The sequence below is a fragment of the Apteryx mantelli genome, chromosome 3 (genome assembly GCF_036417845.1).
Source record: "Apteryx mantelli isolate bAptMan1 chromosome 3, bAptMan1.hap1, whole genome shotgun sequence".
In the NCBI taxonomy this organism is placed as follows: domain Eukaryota; kingdom Metazoa; phylum Chordata; class Aves; order Apterygiformes; family Apterygidae; genus Apteryx; species Apteryx mantelli.
In genome coordinates, this window is record NC_089980.1 from 52,649,579 (window position 1) to 52,665,981 (window position 16,403).

At 35.1% G+C, this 16,403-nt stretch overlaps 1 protein-coding gene across 1 annotated transcript in view; it reads right to left on the minus strand.

Annotated features, from left to right (window-relative positions):
* Positions 1–712: 712 nt before the first annotated feature.
* Positions 713–16,403, minus strand: part of RYR2 (ryanodine receptor 2) — a 352,195-nt gene continuing 336,504 nt past the window's right edge. The window contains exons 101-107 of the mRNA XM_067294572.1: positions 15,621–15,767; positions 12,763–12,897; positions 9,361–9,517; positions 7,406–7,470; positions 5,996–6,096; positions 4,408–4,459; positions 713–2,796 (exon numbers count right to left, since the gene is read on the minus strand). Coding sequence (XP_067150673.1) covers positions 2,701–2,796; positions 4,408–4,459; positions 5,996–6,096; positions 7,406–7,470; positions 9,361–9,517; positions 12,763–12,897; positions 15,621–15,767 — 753 coding nt within the window. The 3' untranslated portion in view covers positions 713–2,700. The remainder of the gene's footprint in view (positions 2,797–4,407; positions 4,460–5,995; positions 6,097–7,405; positions 7,471–9,360; positions 9,518–12,762; positions 12,898–15,620; positions 15,768–16,403) is intronic.

Genomic DNA, 16,403 nt, shown 5'->3' on the forward strand with positions numbered 1-16,403 from the left:
AAGAATTATCTTATATTTTGCATAAGTCTAAAACAAAGTAAACAGTATTGGCTTGGATACCACTTTCTGCATCATGCAGTATGTGACTTGCCTGAATAGTACTATCCTTTTAAAAGTGAACATTAGTGTCAAAATCAGTATGGGTCACTGGAAATCTTAAAATAAACTAACAATTTCTATGACTGGTACTCTTGTTTTTTAATTTTAAAGTGGGTTTCTTTTCTTGAATCTGATGTGTTAAGTTTTTTTAAAAAAGGCTCTCAGTAGCAAGTTTTGTGCTGTGAAGGAAACAAAAAATGCAAAGTCTCAGGGAGTCACAGATAGTTCACAGTCATTCTGCAGGGGACAGCACAGTCGGGGGCTGAGGGTCTACCAAAGCTGGTTCCCATCATCTCTGCATCCATTTTCAGTAGTGACCTTGCAAACTCTAATGAACTGGTTCCTAGCTGCAGGAAGTAACTTGCTTCTGTGAAAGCTATAATTAACATCATTCCGCAAATGAATGTTTGTTATACTTAAAAAAAAAAAAAAGTTTTATCTCACTATACAATCAGTAGATCTCATCCTGAAAGACTATAATGTTTAAGTGTGGCTTCACATATATTTTTCATAGAGAATATTGGATTCAACAGCAAGGATGCCCTAGAAGCCATGTAACATGGAAGCTGAGGTTCAAGAAACATGCCGCTTTATTCCCATATTGCCTACAAAGTCCACTTGAATTTGTTTTCAAAACAAAGAGGTCTTGAAACATCAGTCAGAATCACTAGTTAAATATTTCTCAGTAAAATCTGCAACACCAAAAGAGTGAGTGAGTGTGTGTGTGTGTGTGTGTCTGTCTGTCTGTGTGTCTGTCTGTGTGTCATGGGAAAACTCTTCTCATGACATATACCCAAAAAGGAATGTTATTGCCACCGCTGATTTCTAGATCAAAACTGTTCTATGGAGTTCTGCCGAACAGAGAGGAAACAAGGCCAGAAGGAACCCCCCACCTGGGGGGGGGGGGGTTAAATCTGAAAAGAAGTTGAGGCTGCAGTGCCTTCCTTGTGCCCTCCCGCCATTGCCAGCCCCCTACCCCACACTCTGGCTTCAAGGGGTCTAGAATTGGGGAGAATTTTAAATCAGAATCTCATGGGGATCCCAGTTTCAGAGTAGCAATGTTCATACTCAGCTGAACTGAAAGTTTGGATTAGAAGATTTTAGGATTATTATTTTCTAAAGGATTATTTCTTTTGTTACAACGTTTCTTAGTTATACCTGAATATTGGCACAGCCATTTTCTTTTATGATAAAGTTGTGGTCTGTAAGGAAATGAGGTGGAGAGACAGAACAGCATGAAGTTCTGGAGGAAAAAAAAATCTTTCATTATAGGAAACAGCAGCTTAATCCTGTTTTGAAGTGGTGTAATTAACTCAGGGATTAATAAAAATACTCCCTAAAAATAAAAATACTCCATAAGAAAGATCTCACATGCTACCAAAACCAGCTTACTTCCATTCTGAATCTGTCTTTTTATTTGTGAAGGCTGGCATTACAATTGCAAAGGACTCAAAATGGAGTGATGTACACATCATTGGTGTTTCGTGATGCAACTGATGGAATCCCTGAATGGATATTGCTTCAGCTCTGATTTTAAAAAATAATTTAATGAGAAAATCTTCAACTCCACTATCGATCACAGGTGGCAGAAATGAAAGAAAGAAAAAGAAAAGAAACCAAAACTACTGTCAAATTCATAACATATACATTGTTGGCTGATGACACTCGTTCCAAATGTACAATAAAGCCCACAACACTTTATTACTATGGATATATTATTGTGAATGTTTTTCTCATGTTGATCAACTTGCTTCTGAAGGTTATCTTGACTGTTTTAAACTTGCATAATAAACATGCAATGAAACATTTCTTGTTAAAGTGTTTTTTGCAGTCTTCTTGTTCTCATACAAAGATTTCATAAAGTTGCAGTGTTGCATCAGAGCATTACCAAAATAAGAGCAAGAGCTAAAGAGGAAGGTAAATGTGAAATTAGCTTAATGAGAATAACCTACTCTTCTCCGGAGACACTCCAGTCTTATTAAAAAGATGTGCACAACCAAATCCCTTCCTCCCAAACCCACCAAGAACACAAAATAAATATTAACTTGGAAGAAAGGGAGAATGTAAAGAAAAAAAAATGTCACCACGCACTCATCTTCTGCATAGCTCAACCCACATATAGTAAGGCACTATTTCCCCACAGCTTAGTGTCCACAACAATCTTTTACAGTGCTCTGTGAACTACATATAGTTCCTTCCAGGATGATGAAATAAACAGATTGAATGAGTGTTGCTACCATGCCACTCCGTGTGTGACCTCATAGACAAGGGTGTCATCTGGCAGTTTCAGAAATAAGCTGTCTTAAGTCTCTTTTTATGTGTACATGTTATGTATACGGATATTTTGTGTGCGTGGGTGTGTGTGTGCATGTGTGAGTGGTTGGTTTGTTTTCCAGAGTTGCTGTTATTTTTCATTGTTCTTTACTCCAGTGTTCTCAAAGCAAATACACAAGAAAATAAAAGTGCAGTTAGGTCATTAAAAACAGAGCTTTGGTGCTCCAAAAAGCACATAGCTTTGGGAATTTAAGAAATATTTTAGACACTCCCAATAGAGCTGGGAAATACATGGACATATTTTCAAGCGGAAATCCTCATCTCTGCTTAGTTTAGCTGGTCTTCATATTGTTTTCGGAAGCAATCACCAGCAGGGAAAAACTCCCAGCATCGTTCTTGGTACATTTTCCATACATAGGATTCCTGCAAGAAACAAAATGTAAATAATTAACTTGATTCAATGAGAAAGTAACAAGCATGTCTTTTTTCTTTTTTTTCCCCGATTTATAAATTGTTGCACTTTTCTGATTCTGTTCATATCAGTTTGCTGTATATCAGCCTACAAATCATGTAAATTATTTTGTTCAGTTTAGAGCAATTTTTTGATTTTTGTTACCTAGTCAAAAGCACTAGAGAAACACATAGAAAAGGACCAGGTAGTTTAGCTGTTGTTTCACATCCAGGAACACTGTAAAGCTCATGTAAAGCTGGTCACAAGACCAAATAGCAACATAAGCAGAATATTTTCTTTCATAGAAATTTGAATTTCTTTATTAGCCATTTCAAAACATGCCTATATACCATGCATAATACAAAACGAGCTTTATTTCCATTTTAGCTTCAACAGTTAGCTGTGCTTTTTATTATACAAATTCCCTGTAAGAAGGGACATCTGTTACACAACTTATGTAGTATGAAGTACTCTCTAAACTTTCAGATTAAGTGAAATTAATATTTTAGTATCAAAACTGAGTAATCAGCAGAAAACACACTCTGGTTTCAGTGAATATAGTGAGACTACATACATAATATGCCAAGCAAAAAAGCAAACACAAATGCCCCGATATTATGCATTAAAAAGTAACAAAAAGATTTCTATCTTGTTTAATATGAAATTCTCAAAGGAAAGATGGATATTCCAAAATAACAGAGGAAAAGCAGAAAATCTTTTACTTCACCCAGCTGAGAAGATTTATGCAGGGAATATGATTATAGCTGCCCAGTACATACACTAGAGTTCAAAAAGAGCAACTTACATAAATTTATAGCGTATCATCCCTGTGATAGAAATCTGTGACTATGTACATGATGCCTTTCATTTGGGGACTTTGTGAGCTGCAACACCTAAACATTTACTCAGTTCAGCTGCAAGGTTCTCACTAGAAAATCCACTAGTCTCTAAATTTGTTACCTTTTTTACTGACAAGTGTATCTAAAGGAAGCTGAAGGAAGCATTAGAAGTTTAAAAGAACAATGAACAGTGAGGAAGAAAAACCTCAGGAAAAAATATCTCACAAGTTTCATTTCAAATACATGCACAAGCTCTTTCATGTGGACTCAACCTGTGCATTTTTGTTGGGCAAAAACATCAGCACTATGCCTTTCACAGATGCACAAAAAAAGAGAAGCTATTTGAAAACGTAGACTTAAAATCTCATATAACTGACGTATAATAACAAAGGACAAAGAATATAAAAAAGAAAATCAACAGGGAGAAGTGAAGAGTCTTGCTTTCATGGGACACTTAAATGTTCTGTTTCTCATTATTTTTGTTTATAGTTTGCATTTGTATTTTGGGGGAGTCATACTTTAAGAATAACAGGTCAGACAACAAAATAGGAATAGAAAGTACTGCAGAATAGATGCTCAGGCAAACACTAGGCAACTGATGTCCAAAGAATTGTCTAGAAGAATGAGAATTAAGTCACCTACCATATAGGGACTTATGCATTAGAATACTCTTAGTTTTGACAAGCCTGAATGATTTTGATAACTTTTTAGTAACTGTTGACAGTCATAGGGTTGTTCACTTACCTGCCCTGTATGCTCTGTTTCATCTTTATTAATAAGATACATCAGAAAAAACCTACAAGCAAAAAAATACTTATTACAAATACAGTATTTGGAAGCATTAGGCAATTCATAGATGAATGCATATTTTTCAGTATGTTGCATACAGCAATATAATGCTGTTCTTGAATTTACAAGTTTCAGAATATTTATGATAGCATTCCCAGATATACTAAATATAATTTCCTGACAATACTAACATAATTTCCTGACACCTTTGATATTTACTCATCATTCAATGAATAGTATGCCAAAAGGCAAGAGATTCAGTTTGATTTACAGTAGATAACTACTCAGCTTGAGTGAAGATTTTCTAAGCTTTCTAATCTGAAAATTATAATAGACATTTTCTTACCCTGGAACACTAACTTGAAGGTAGACAGAGAATGCCAAGAAATAGTCACTGGAACCTTTTTTTTTTTTTTAAATGAATAATAAATACTGAAGATGATTAAAAGATTTATCTTTCCCAACTTGTAGATTGGGGATATTTTACTAGCACATTTAACTCAAGATCAACATGAGCAGAAAAAAAAATTTTCATTTTTAAAATACATTAGGCTTGGGGGTTTGAGATATCTGACACACACTAGGTGATGATTTCAAAATCCCACTTTCAAAACCCATGTAAAAATATAAAATACGATCATGCACAAAAACATTAAAAAAATTTTCTTGGGATAATGTAGTGAGGATAAGTATGTTATAGCACATTATTTCTGTAGTTCTTTGTAGGAATTTAACTATCAAACTCTAATAATTTAATTTTTTAAGTCATACAAAACATGAAGTAAATTTTCATAGGACATGATATTTACATCCCTGGCACAACAACCATCAAGTTTAAATCCTTTCACTGCAGCATAAAGGTACTAGGTATTCTTACTAAGTAACATCTTTCCCTCTAATCTTATTTTTGGAAATGGGAATAAAACTGCTCACTAATTTTTGCTGGAACCCTAAAAAATATTCAGTCTGAAGTAGACATCAAACTATTAAAACTTTCTGCCTGGACAGTGAAAATCTGAGAAAATCATAAACACCAAAAAGAGGTCTTTTGCCAGGTTTCTGTCAGCTGCGACTGACAACTAGCAATGGAACTCCTACATCACTTCTGCAAAAGGCAGAAGAGATCTGTGTGATGCCCTTTATAAAGAATGAATGGAATACATCAATTATAATAGTTAGACACAAAAAGTGTATTTCTGAATATTCACTTTCAAGTACTTCAGGAAACTTTGCAAAACACTAAACCAAGTAGGAAACAGGGTAACAAAGTTTGTTCATTCTCTGCTCCTGTCTCCACAGAATTGTATCTCTTCCCTAAGTCACAACAGCTTTCCTAGTAACAGAAATTTTCTTTCTCACGGATCCTATCAAAAAAAGAGAAAAAGAAAGTCTTCCTCCTTCCTTCACTTGTTCATTCAGACAACACAAGTGCATATCAAAGCCAAACAGTACTGAGTCTTCCTTATACAACAGAGTGGATTAAATGCTTGCAGGCACTGCAAGAGTCACGAGAGAGCAAGGAGTTCATTTTTACCCTACTCACAGATAATTGGCCAAGTTGTGCTCCTGTAGCGTGTGTGTTTCAAAGCCATGGGGCACTGTATCAAAGTAGTCATTTCCTATTCCACAGATAAAGCATTTTGTCTGAAAGAATGAAGAACACAGAACACTTCAACACTATGCACAACTCTGCACCTCTTTGAGGAAAGCTCAGTAAGAAGGTAATAATTTTCTTGGAAATGGCCATGCATCAAGTATAATATGTGCCAAACAAAAAGGCTTTTCCTTTAGGGATTGAGAGTGGATGCTTCAGTGAAAAAGCTTGAATAAAAATTTAACTACCATCAGAATTACTTCTTGCACCTTAAAAAAAAAAAAGAAAAAAAATCTTGGCATCCATAACTGAACAGATGTCAGGAGAAAGAATAACATGAAATGGTCAAAGCTGAAAGCAAATTTTCTTCCTTGAACACTGTAAGTAGTGGCCACTGTACTCTATGTCAATCTTTACCTCAATGGCAGTTGTGTTTGCTCAGCTGAAATTTAATATGCTCTTAGTTTAGACTGCAGAGCACAGTAGCTTCTTGACACTTTTCTGAATTGACAGTCATATTTAAATGACAGAATAGAAAATCAGCACATACAGGATATTTTCACACACAGATTAACAAAAGAAAATTGTGTGTGAGATGAACTGTAACATGACAGCGTTAACACTGAGTGTTAGAAACCTCTAGTCTGAAGATCTGAAAGATTTAAATATGAAATTCATTATAATACACAGAAATGGACAAAGACTTTTTGTTATTGTTTACAAAAATGAAAATAAAGACATTACTATAAACTTTAAAAGGCATGAGAAAATAAACTCTTAGGCTTTCTATCTGATTTTCTGTTAATTTATCCCTGACAGCAAAAAGCTGGCCATGTGATCTGGAGCCATTAAAAAATACACAAAAATGAAATGCGCAAACAAATCCAAAACATGTTCAGAGAAGAGTATCACTTTGACAAACTGTGTTTCTATCCCATAAAACATAACAGGTAGCACCCTGCCCAAGTACAGCACACCTCATTAACAGGAAGGAGCAAAGAGTAGTAAATGCTATTCAGAATCCAGATGTAACCCAGAGTTTTCTCATCATAAAAATGCCCGAAGACCATTTTATTGGACACTAATAGAAATGCTTATATTAGCTTTTATGATATCATAAATTAAAAAAAAAAATCAAAAAAGTTCTTTCTCAATTACAATTTCCATCTCATGCACTGAGGTGTGAGAGTAGAATCTTGTCCAGTACATCATGTGATATTGAACCCTCTACAGAAGCACTTCTTTTCCTATCAGTTTAAAAAACTATCCACTAGCTTTATCATATTTTGATTTTAAATAGATATTCAGGAAATCTGAAAATAGGAAATGGTCCAGCAACAGGATGTTAAAACTTCTTACCTCCATATCTTCCTTGACTTGCTCTTGCTGATCTCTTAACTCACCAAAAGCATCAATAATTAAACCTAGGGTTTAAGTTAAAGTCATAGTTAATTAAAGAACAAAACTCTGACAAAGAGTATCAAATGAGAATCTTGTGCAGGACAAGTAGAAGTCAATATATGTTTCAAAAACCACAATAACTAAATACATTAAGGAAAATGAATAATCCAAAGAAAATAGCTTGTAACATGGTCAGCAGAACCATTTAGATTTATATTTAAAAAAAAAAGAAAAAGGGACAAGCAGATTTCTGTTTTATTCACAATTTTCTAACCCTAACTCCTACGTAGTACATAAACACACATGATTTTACAGTGACGGAGGCTTTAATATAAAAATAATATTACTATACACTTAGTAGAGTTCAGGGATTTATTACATGGCGGATGCAAAGAGGCCCAGAGCTCTGTGCATCCTGCTTTCATTATGGCTGTCATTTAATAATAAAGTTCCATTATGCAAGCTCTACAGAGGCAGAGGATCATTTCAGGGAGATACAAAAAGGAAGAAGAAAAACCAGGACAGGGTCAGTGGTCCAGACTTTAAATTCTCTATGATTCTCCCTTCACTTACACTGATACAAACCAAGACCAACTCCACCATCATTAGCGGCACTACTGTTCTGTAAAACTGATGAAAACACCACGAGAATTATACTCAAAGTTTGACAGCTATGGCCTCTCCTCTTCAGCCAGCCACAAAATGAAGAAACAAACAGTAGGAAAACAGTAGGAGATATGCTGCTTCAGGCTATAAGAAATTCTGTCCCCAGGCTCTTTAAAACAACCTGTCGCTTCAGTAAGAGTTGTGAACAATTTACCACAGGCTCTGAGTTGCCTTCTCAACTTCCTCATAGGAGGTTGAAATGCATCCGTACTAGCGTAAAAATCATCATAACTTAACTGTTAGCTTATATAAAGGAATAAAGTATCACTATTTACAAGAGCAAGTGAACCGAGCAAAATCTTCATGTTTTTCCAAAATTAAGTATTTACTTCTGTAAATTTGTACAAACTTTAATAAAAGAGGATCTTCTGGGCATTCTTGACAACCTTTTGAAGATACACTAAGTACACAGATAGGGCTTTTAAGTTCCTTAGGCAATCGTATTTATAAATATGATATTATCATATATCATATTTATATTTACAAAAAACATCATTAACAGAAACATGATAGAAAAAAACCTGACTTCCCAAAATTCATTACCCAGTATCCAGAATACAACAGCCACACAATCATCCAAAGTTTCTCTTAAAGAGAGAACTGCCTCAGCCTGATGCTGACTAGCTTCCCACTGTCATTAATCAGGACATATTGAAGCTGTTTCATATCAGGCATCTTTATTTACTCACTGAGGTTATTCAAGTAAGTAGGCAGCAGGCCAAACAGAGGTTTATGGGTAAGAAAAGGTTAAACATCTTAAAGCTATGTTTGAATTCTCAAACCACTACCACCATTCTGAAGATTTACCAGACAGTCAAAATCATTAGATCCTGGAAGGCGGGATAGTGTAAGTAAAGCTAGTGATGCTGTCTAGCTAAGCTTACACATGCTGCAAGGCAATTTTAAGGAATGCCACAACATTCCTTCTCATTACTTCCCTTGCTGATCATTTACAGGGGGTTTTTAGATGGGGCAATGAGAAGATAGAAACTGTAGTGAGATCAGTATTTTCATGGCAAGTAGCTCTTTCTCTGTTTCCACTGATACAGGTAGAGCTTGTTGATTACACAGAGATTGGGAAGAACAGCACATGGATAAAGCTAGCTGGGTGTGATTTACTATATAAATCTGTGCTCTATGATCTGCCCTGGTGTCCTGGTTGAATCTTAGGCAGGTAGGATGACCATAGAACTAAGATTTGTGCACACTAAATACACTTTCAGTCTCACCATAGGCTACAAACATACCTTGTATAATCGCCAGGAGGATGACAATCACAAAGAAAAAGAAAGTGATATCAAAGATAATCCGATAGATTTCATATTCATCTCCTGCTGGATCCTCTATTTCATCACCGATGCCTCCACCTGCACGCACTCCAACATACATGTGAAACATGTAGCACTAGAAAACACAAAACAAAGTAATACAAAGTTTGTCTGAAGCTAGAAGTAAAAATTGCCATTGTTGCAAAAGCAGTAATTGGCAGAACCAGTCTACGTTCTAGCAGCTAGGCCAAGTCAGGTCATATTTTTCTCTTCTTTGAGTTTATGTATACTTCTGAGGGAGCAGAAATGCTGCTGCGCAGGTGAAATTGCAGCATTTCATGTTTTATCATTATGTAGCAATTCAAAAGATCAAAGGTTCAACTACCTTAAGCACAGTGACACAGCATGATTAATATACAGAAGTTCCAGTATGGAATAATGTGAAAGTAGGAAATATGATTACCACCATGTCCATCCCTTTTCTCATTTCCCCAGCTCAAAAGTGAATTGACTGGGGCTAGCCTTAGCAACAAGCATGCCTGAAACTAAATTCAAATTCATGCTTCTGAATTCACATGGAAGATGATTAACACACAGTTGAAAAACTACAAAGACTTACAAACTTTGAAAACCTAATACTGTTATGTAGCTGGTCCTGATAAACATAGGGCTCAAATGACAAATTCTAACTCTAGATTTGCAGCTGAGTTGTTATCACTCCATTTTACAAATAACAGTCTATATGTCTCACTTTGTAAAATGATCATAATAATAATATAAAATGATCATAATAATATTTATGTACATAAAAAAGATGTGGTTTATAACAACTGCAGTTATAAAAAATTTTGCCTTTTAACTAAAATTGTATTTTCCGATTTTTCCCCATCTTCAGTGTTTCCAATAAAAATAAAAAAATACCTTTGAGGAAGTGTGTGCAGAGACAAGCTAATAATGGAGGAAGCTGTAAAACTACAGTGGGAAATGCGATACCATAGGGCTGAGGACTGTAATGTGGGCTGCTGAAAATGCAAAATTCTCTATCATGCTATCATAATTTTATATTAAATTATATCAGCCTCACAGGTTTAGAGCAGGGGATTGTTTTCTTTATCTCTGAGTAGCCTTGCAAACTATAGATCTTGGGTTCTCACTGTTTATCAAAAAGTAGTGAGGCCAGTAACAATAATCCTTATTGGCCAAGTGAAGTTTTCCGGCACAAGTTTTAAGAGATCTTCTGCAGAGCTTTATGTCTTTCCAACCTAAGAGCACAAAATTCTGTCTTTACAAAGAGCAGTGCAGAAATTGTCCTTAAGGGTAATTACTGAACCTTCACTTCCCTTCAAGGTCAAGAAAGCTGTCTGGACTTTAAAAGTATATTTTTATTCATCGTGAAATTTTCTATTAGATTACTCTTCATATAGAAAATAACTATATGCACACAGATATAAATACTTAGGCAACAATAAAAGGAATAATAAACCAAAAGAATGACGCGGAGAATGGATATAAGAATAATCTGACAACTAGTCTCTTTAGTACCTGGGAATTAAAAGTGCCAAAAAGAGTGCCAAAAGAGACAAGAAGAACATAGCACAGCAAAAGCAGCCAGATGCATTCAAGCTGGTAACATATAAGTACATGGCAATCTTTCAAGATACTATGCTACCCTAAAACATTCTTCCCTCCTTACCTCTCCGATTTTTGTTGCCATGGAATGAAGGGAAACATTCCCCTCCAAACACACCATCTGTCTTTCATGCACCTACAATCACTTATCAATATTTATATAATAGCTCACATCCTACTTTCACCCCACCTATAAAACTTGCTCTCATCGAACTCAGTGGGAGATATATTTGGCTAAGAGAAAATAAAGCCACTGAGATGTGTAGCTATTTCATGCAAAAAGGGACTGCTCACTCTCTTCCTCACTTTGACAACTGCATATTGGACACAGCTATGTTGCTGTAAAAATTCATGTGAGAGCATATTTCCATCGTAGATAAATATGAAATATGTTTTTTCTCCTGCAGCATTACATTGCAAGTCTTACAGATTTTATAAAAGAAAACCCTGATTGTGTAGCATATCACATGTCATTCAAACTCATTCCTGTATAATATAATAGCATTTTTATAAAAGCATTTTCATAGAATAATAGAACAGGTCACACTGGAAAGTACTTCAGGAGGTCTGTAGTCCAAACTGGCAGGGTCCCCTGTGAGGTCAAAGTTCCTCAGGGCTTCATCCAGTCAGGTCAAAACCTCCAAGGACAAAGACTGTGCAACCTCTCAGAGCAACCTGCTCCACCGCTTGCCTGTCCTCATGGTGAAAAAGTTTTACCTTATACCCACTTGGAACCTCTTTCATTTTGCTTTATGTTCCTTGTCTGCTGCCACACTGCTGCTGTAAAGAGCCTTCTCAATAACCTCCTCATAGGTACTGGAAGGCTGTTATTAGGTGCTCCCAATCCCCCAAATGCCTTCTCATCTCCAGGCTAAAGAGGCCCAGTTCTCCCCAGCCTCTCCTCACAGAGCAAGTGCTCCAGCTCCTGATCATCTTGTGGCCCTCTGCTGAATACGCTCCAGCTTATCTACGTCTTTCTTGTACTGAGCAGTTCCAAACAGGACAAAAATATAGGAATATTAAACTCCTTTCAGAGTTTATCTTACCACGGGGCTTTTAAACTACATAGTGTTAATTTCCTGGAAGTCATTAATATTGTGCAAGATTTTGAAATACATTTAATTTTGTTGTAGAGGATTGCTTTTAAGAGGATACTAACATCAACACATCTCAGCATTTTTTAATGGCGTAAGTCCTACTATCCACAACTGCAAAGCCTGGCACTATCGCAGTAAGTAATAAATTATTGTCACGGGTTCTTAGCACAGAAAAGATTCCAGTAACAGAACTGCCAAAGGAAGATAATCATGTCAGCTGATGCCAGTGAAAACTGACAGATTTTCAAGTTTAAAGAAGCATTTCAGAACCTAAATTATTTATGAAAGTCCTTGACTATAACTGAGCCACCTCTTGAAAGGCCTGTGGTACCTCCTCAGAAGTACCTCCTCCCTTTACTCAGGCTCCTGAGCCTGACTTGGCTCAGTCTCCTGGCTTTTATTTGGTTTTCATTTTTGGAGAAACTATAGAAAAGAATATATTTATTCTATTCTTTCATAGACATGTTTGTTTAACATACACAGGGTATCTCCTGTTATTATGGATCTTCAATATATTCTTTGTTACTTTACTTTCACTTATGATCCTTCTATTACTGGCTAATGATATAACTATATGAATGGAAATTACATGAAGCACAGGACAAAAAAAGGGTGACAGTTTAAGAAAAAAAGCAGAAAGCAAACTAATACTTACTGTTAGCATATCATCACATTTCATATCTGGCATATCACCATCTTCACTCTTGTTGTAGAACTTCCGGAAAAAATTGAATGCCACTACTGTGTACAAGTATACAACTACTGCCAGTAATCCCACTGTTAACACAAGCTGGAAGACAAAATTATAGAACAGATATAATAACACCATGTGAGTATGCCATACAATTTTCTTTGAAAAAAGAAAAAGAAAGAAACAGTAAGTCTTGAGAAAAGCAAAACTTTCTTTATTTTCTCTGTCTCTTTGCATATCTGTAGCCTTTGGTAATATATTTAGTTATTTTTATGCAAAGACTGCATTTCAGCTATTTTTTCAAAAGAAAAGTATGCTTCAGAAAAATAACTATACAGACAAACATTGCAAACTCAAGTGCATACGTACACAAACAATCCATTAGAATCATACAGAAGCTATGTAATCACACAGAGAAGAGGTATATCTGAAAGTTTTCTACCCAATAACAACACGATTACTATTTAATATCACATATTATCTAATTGCAATATGGTATTTCCAGAAGTTTAGTTTTGGTTGTTGTTTTGGTTACATCTATGTAATCACAGATAAAACAGATTCTTCCTATTACTTTAACATCTCTAACTCTAACCTCTCAGAAGCACCAAAGACTACCCCACTGCTCAACTGCAGCACCATTAAAATTTTGCCTTGAGCCCTACGGAAAGCAGCTGAAAGTGAACTGTAAAGTCCTGCATGTTGACAGTTCACTTGCATAATTGCCAGACTTAAAAAGTTGTATATCACAAATAATGCCCTTGCAATATAGATACTTTGTAAAGACTTCAGAACAAATTCTATGCCAAAAGTATACAGGCACAGTTAAATGGACACACAGCTGAGAGGTTAAAACAAGACCTACATAATGTGGGGAAAAGAAAAAAAAAAAGCAGCTTTGATTTTGCCTATCCATGCATACATACATGAACTGCCCTTGGAAAACTCTTTTCATCCATTCAACCACCCTATCACTTTTTTTGACAAACAATATGTCATACTAGTTCTGTGCTACCACTGAAGAAAGGTAAAAATTACATTTTGTTATTTTTCTGGTGTATCAGGATAAGTGTAAATGTGAAAAACAACTCAGGACTAATTTGTGAATCTTAACAGGAACTTATAGTAGGGTTTACTTTTCCAAAACTATGTATTATCACTGCTTCTAAATTTTTAAGGTTTGTTTTCAGGCAGCATTACACAGAAATGAAGTTAATACAGGGCTGATACAGATTTAAGGAAGAAATAACTGTATTTGTTTCCACTGGTATGTTAGAAACAATAATAATAATAAAACCCTATCAGATAAGCTTTTCTCAATAACAGCAAGGAATTTCAGTCATTTGTATTCACTTTCACATGCACATGTCATGGATCTCTTCTCACACAGCTGCTGTTAAGGTTTCTAAACAAACAGATCCTGGTGACATTACAGCAATCATATATGCAATCTACAGTCATGGGCCTGGAGGGCTTCCACTTTACATAATGTAAAACTAATATAAGAAGGCCTCAAAATTTCAATAGGGTATGTGCAATTATAGGTATCTGATTGTGATAATAAGATAAAAAGCAGCAGGTTATCACAGAAATACAGCACTAACTAAAATGTAGAATTCTTTCACTGTATTCAGTCGTTTTTATTCTTTCCCATTTTTATTCTTTCAAGAAATTAGAATTAAGAATTTAAGAAAAAAAAAATTCTGTTCTTTGAAGGACATATGCTGCAATATGTTGATTCCTGTAACTTTTCAAGACATTTTTTGTTGCACAAATGAAACTTGTTAACTACATAATTTAAAACAGTTTGTCAAGGTGAGATCATAACTAAGACTCTATCTTAAATGTCTTATACTTAATTAGCTGTTTTAGAATATAAACTGTGTTCATTTCAATGTGTATTAATTCATAAAAATTGGTGACAAGGACAGTGTATTTGAAGGCAGAATTAAATTTGCAAGAGAAAGCCTCTCATATCGCTCTGTTCATATTTACAAAAATCATTGCTAAAGATTTTACATTTCACTAGTATCAACATTGCTTAAAACAAAACAGAATAAAAACAATGAATTGCTACTAATAAATTTCCAAATGGCAATAGCCACCAGACTTCTAAAGCACCTACAGCATATAAAGCCAGGCTTGAAGCTCCATCTTAGGTCAACTGCAAATAAGTACACAAAACAGAGAAGACCTTTAGTTACCTTCCCCAGCCCTCTTGAATAGCAGAATTATATTAGCTGTCCTGCTAGAATATCTTCTTCTAGCAGACAAAGGATGGGTTTTTTACCATTATCTGTTTACAAAGGTCCTTTGGATTAGGAAGGCTACCATACTTGAGGATTACTAGAAATCTCAGATTATATGAAGCATTACTCCTACAATAGATCTGAACACATAGTAAGCCTTGGTTATTTTCTCTACTTAAAATCAGAAATACAGTTTCAGCTTTTATAGTTTCCATAAGAAAAGATTTGTTACTATCAATAGACTGAGGTTCTGAAACAGCCCTCTAACAGCAAGAGTAACTGGACCTCAACTGGTTCTTTCTTTAGATTAATCTTGAAAAAATTCTGAACAGGGACTTTATGACACAGCTGGAGAATGAATTTAATGCCATATGATCTAGTCCCATTTTCTTGTGGTTATAAATCCCACTGGCTAGTTTTCCCACAGACACAAGTTCTAAACTTCATGATGAAAGAATAATTCTGTTGTCAAGCCTGCAGAGCAGCTTTCAGAGCTTAGCTGAATTCAGTCATGGAGTGATTAGTCCTTTGTACTTCTTAAGTAAAGAAAAGAAGAGATGATGCTCTTGATACCTGTTTGCCATTGTGGGTCACTGATGACAGGATAGTTCGTAACGTCTTGAATCCCATTGCAATGTCAAGGAGATGAGCAGCAAAGAAAAAATTGTTGTAATGGCCAAGGACTGACATGGTCATGTACCAAGCTAGGTAAAGGAAAGACTAACAGAAAAAAACAAGTACATTAAAAAATAAAACTCATGACTATTATGGCCAACTTTATTCACAGAACTAAGGAAAAGTAGAAGTTGTTGGAATGTGCATTTCATTTAAATAGACAAATACAAAAAAGATTTTACACGTTTTTGCTAGAGATCTTTGAGAATTTGCTTAATTGTATGAAAATATTAAATCAGCAAATGCAGAGTTCAAAGAAAATAGTTCAAAATTACACATTCTAAATTTTAATTTGTAAAATCTAAAAACCTTAATTGTTAATGTTTCAAAAATAAAAAGTTTTCTGATTTGAATGATTTTTTGTTTCTGAATTTCTGAGTAATTACATTAAAATATTAAAGCCCTACGGTGGTAAATGATAAATGAAAGCACTCCAAAATTAACAAAAGGAATTTTATAATTAATCCAAACTTCTGATCTACTACTTAGGCATTTAAGTACTTTTTAAGTAGTTTACTAGCTATTACAAAAAATGTTAATTGCATCTTTCCCCCCATATTTTAATTTTTCATTGGAAAGAAAGACAATTATACATTTATAAGAGAAATTTTAGACCCTCCCTTAGAGGAGACCTACTCCTGAACTGACTCTTTACAGGTCATGCTGTCTGTGTACTCCAGA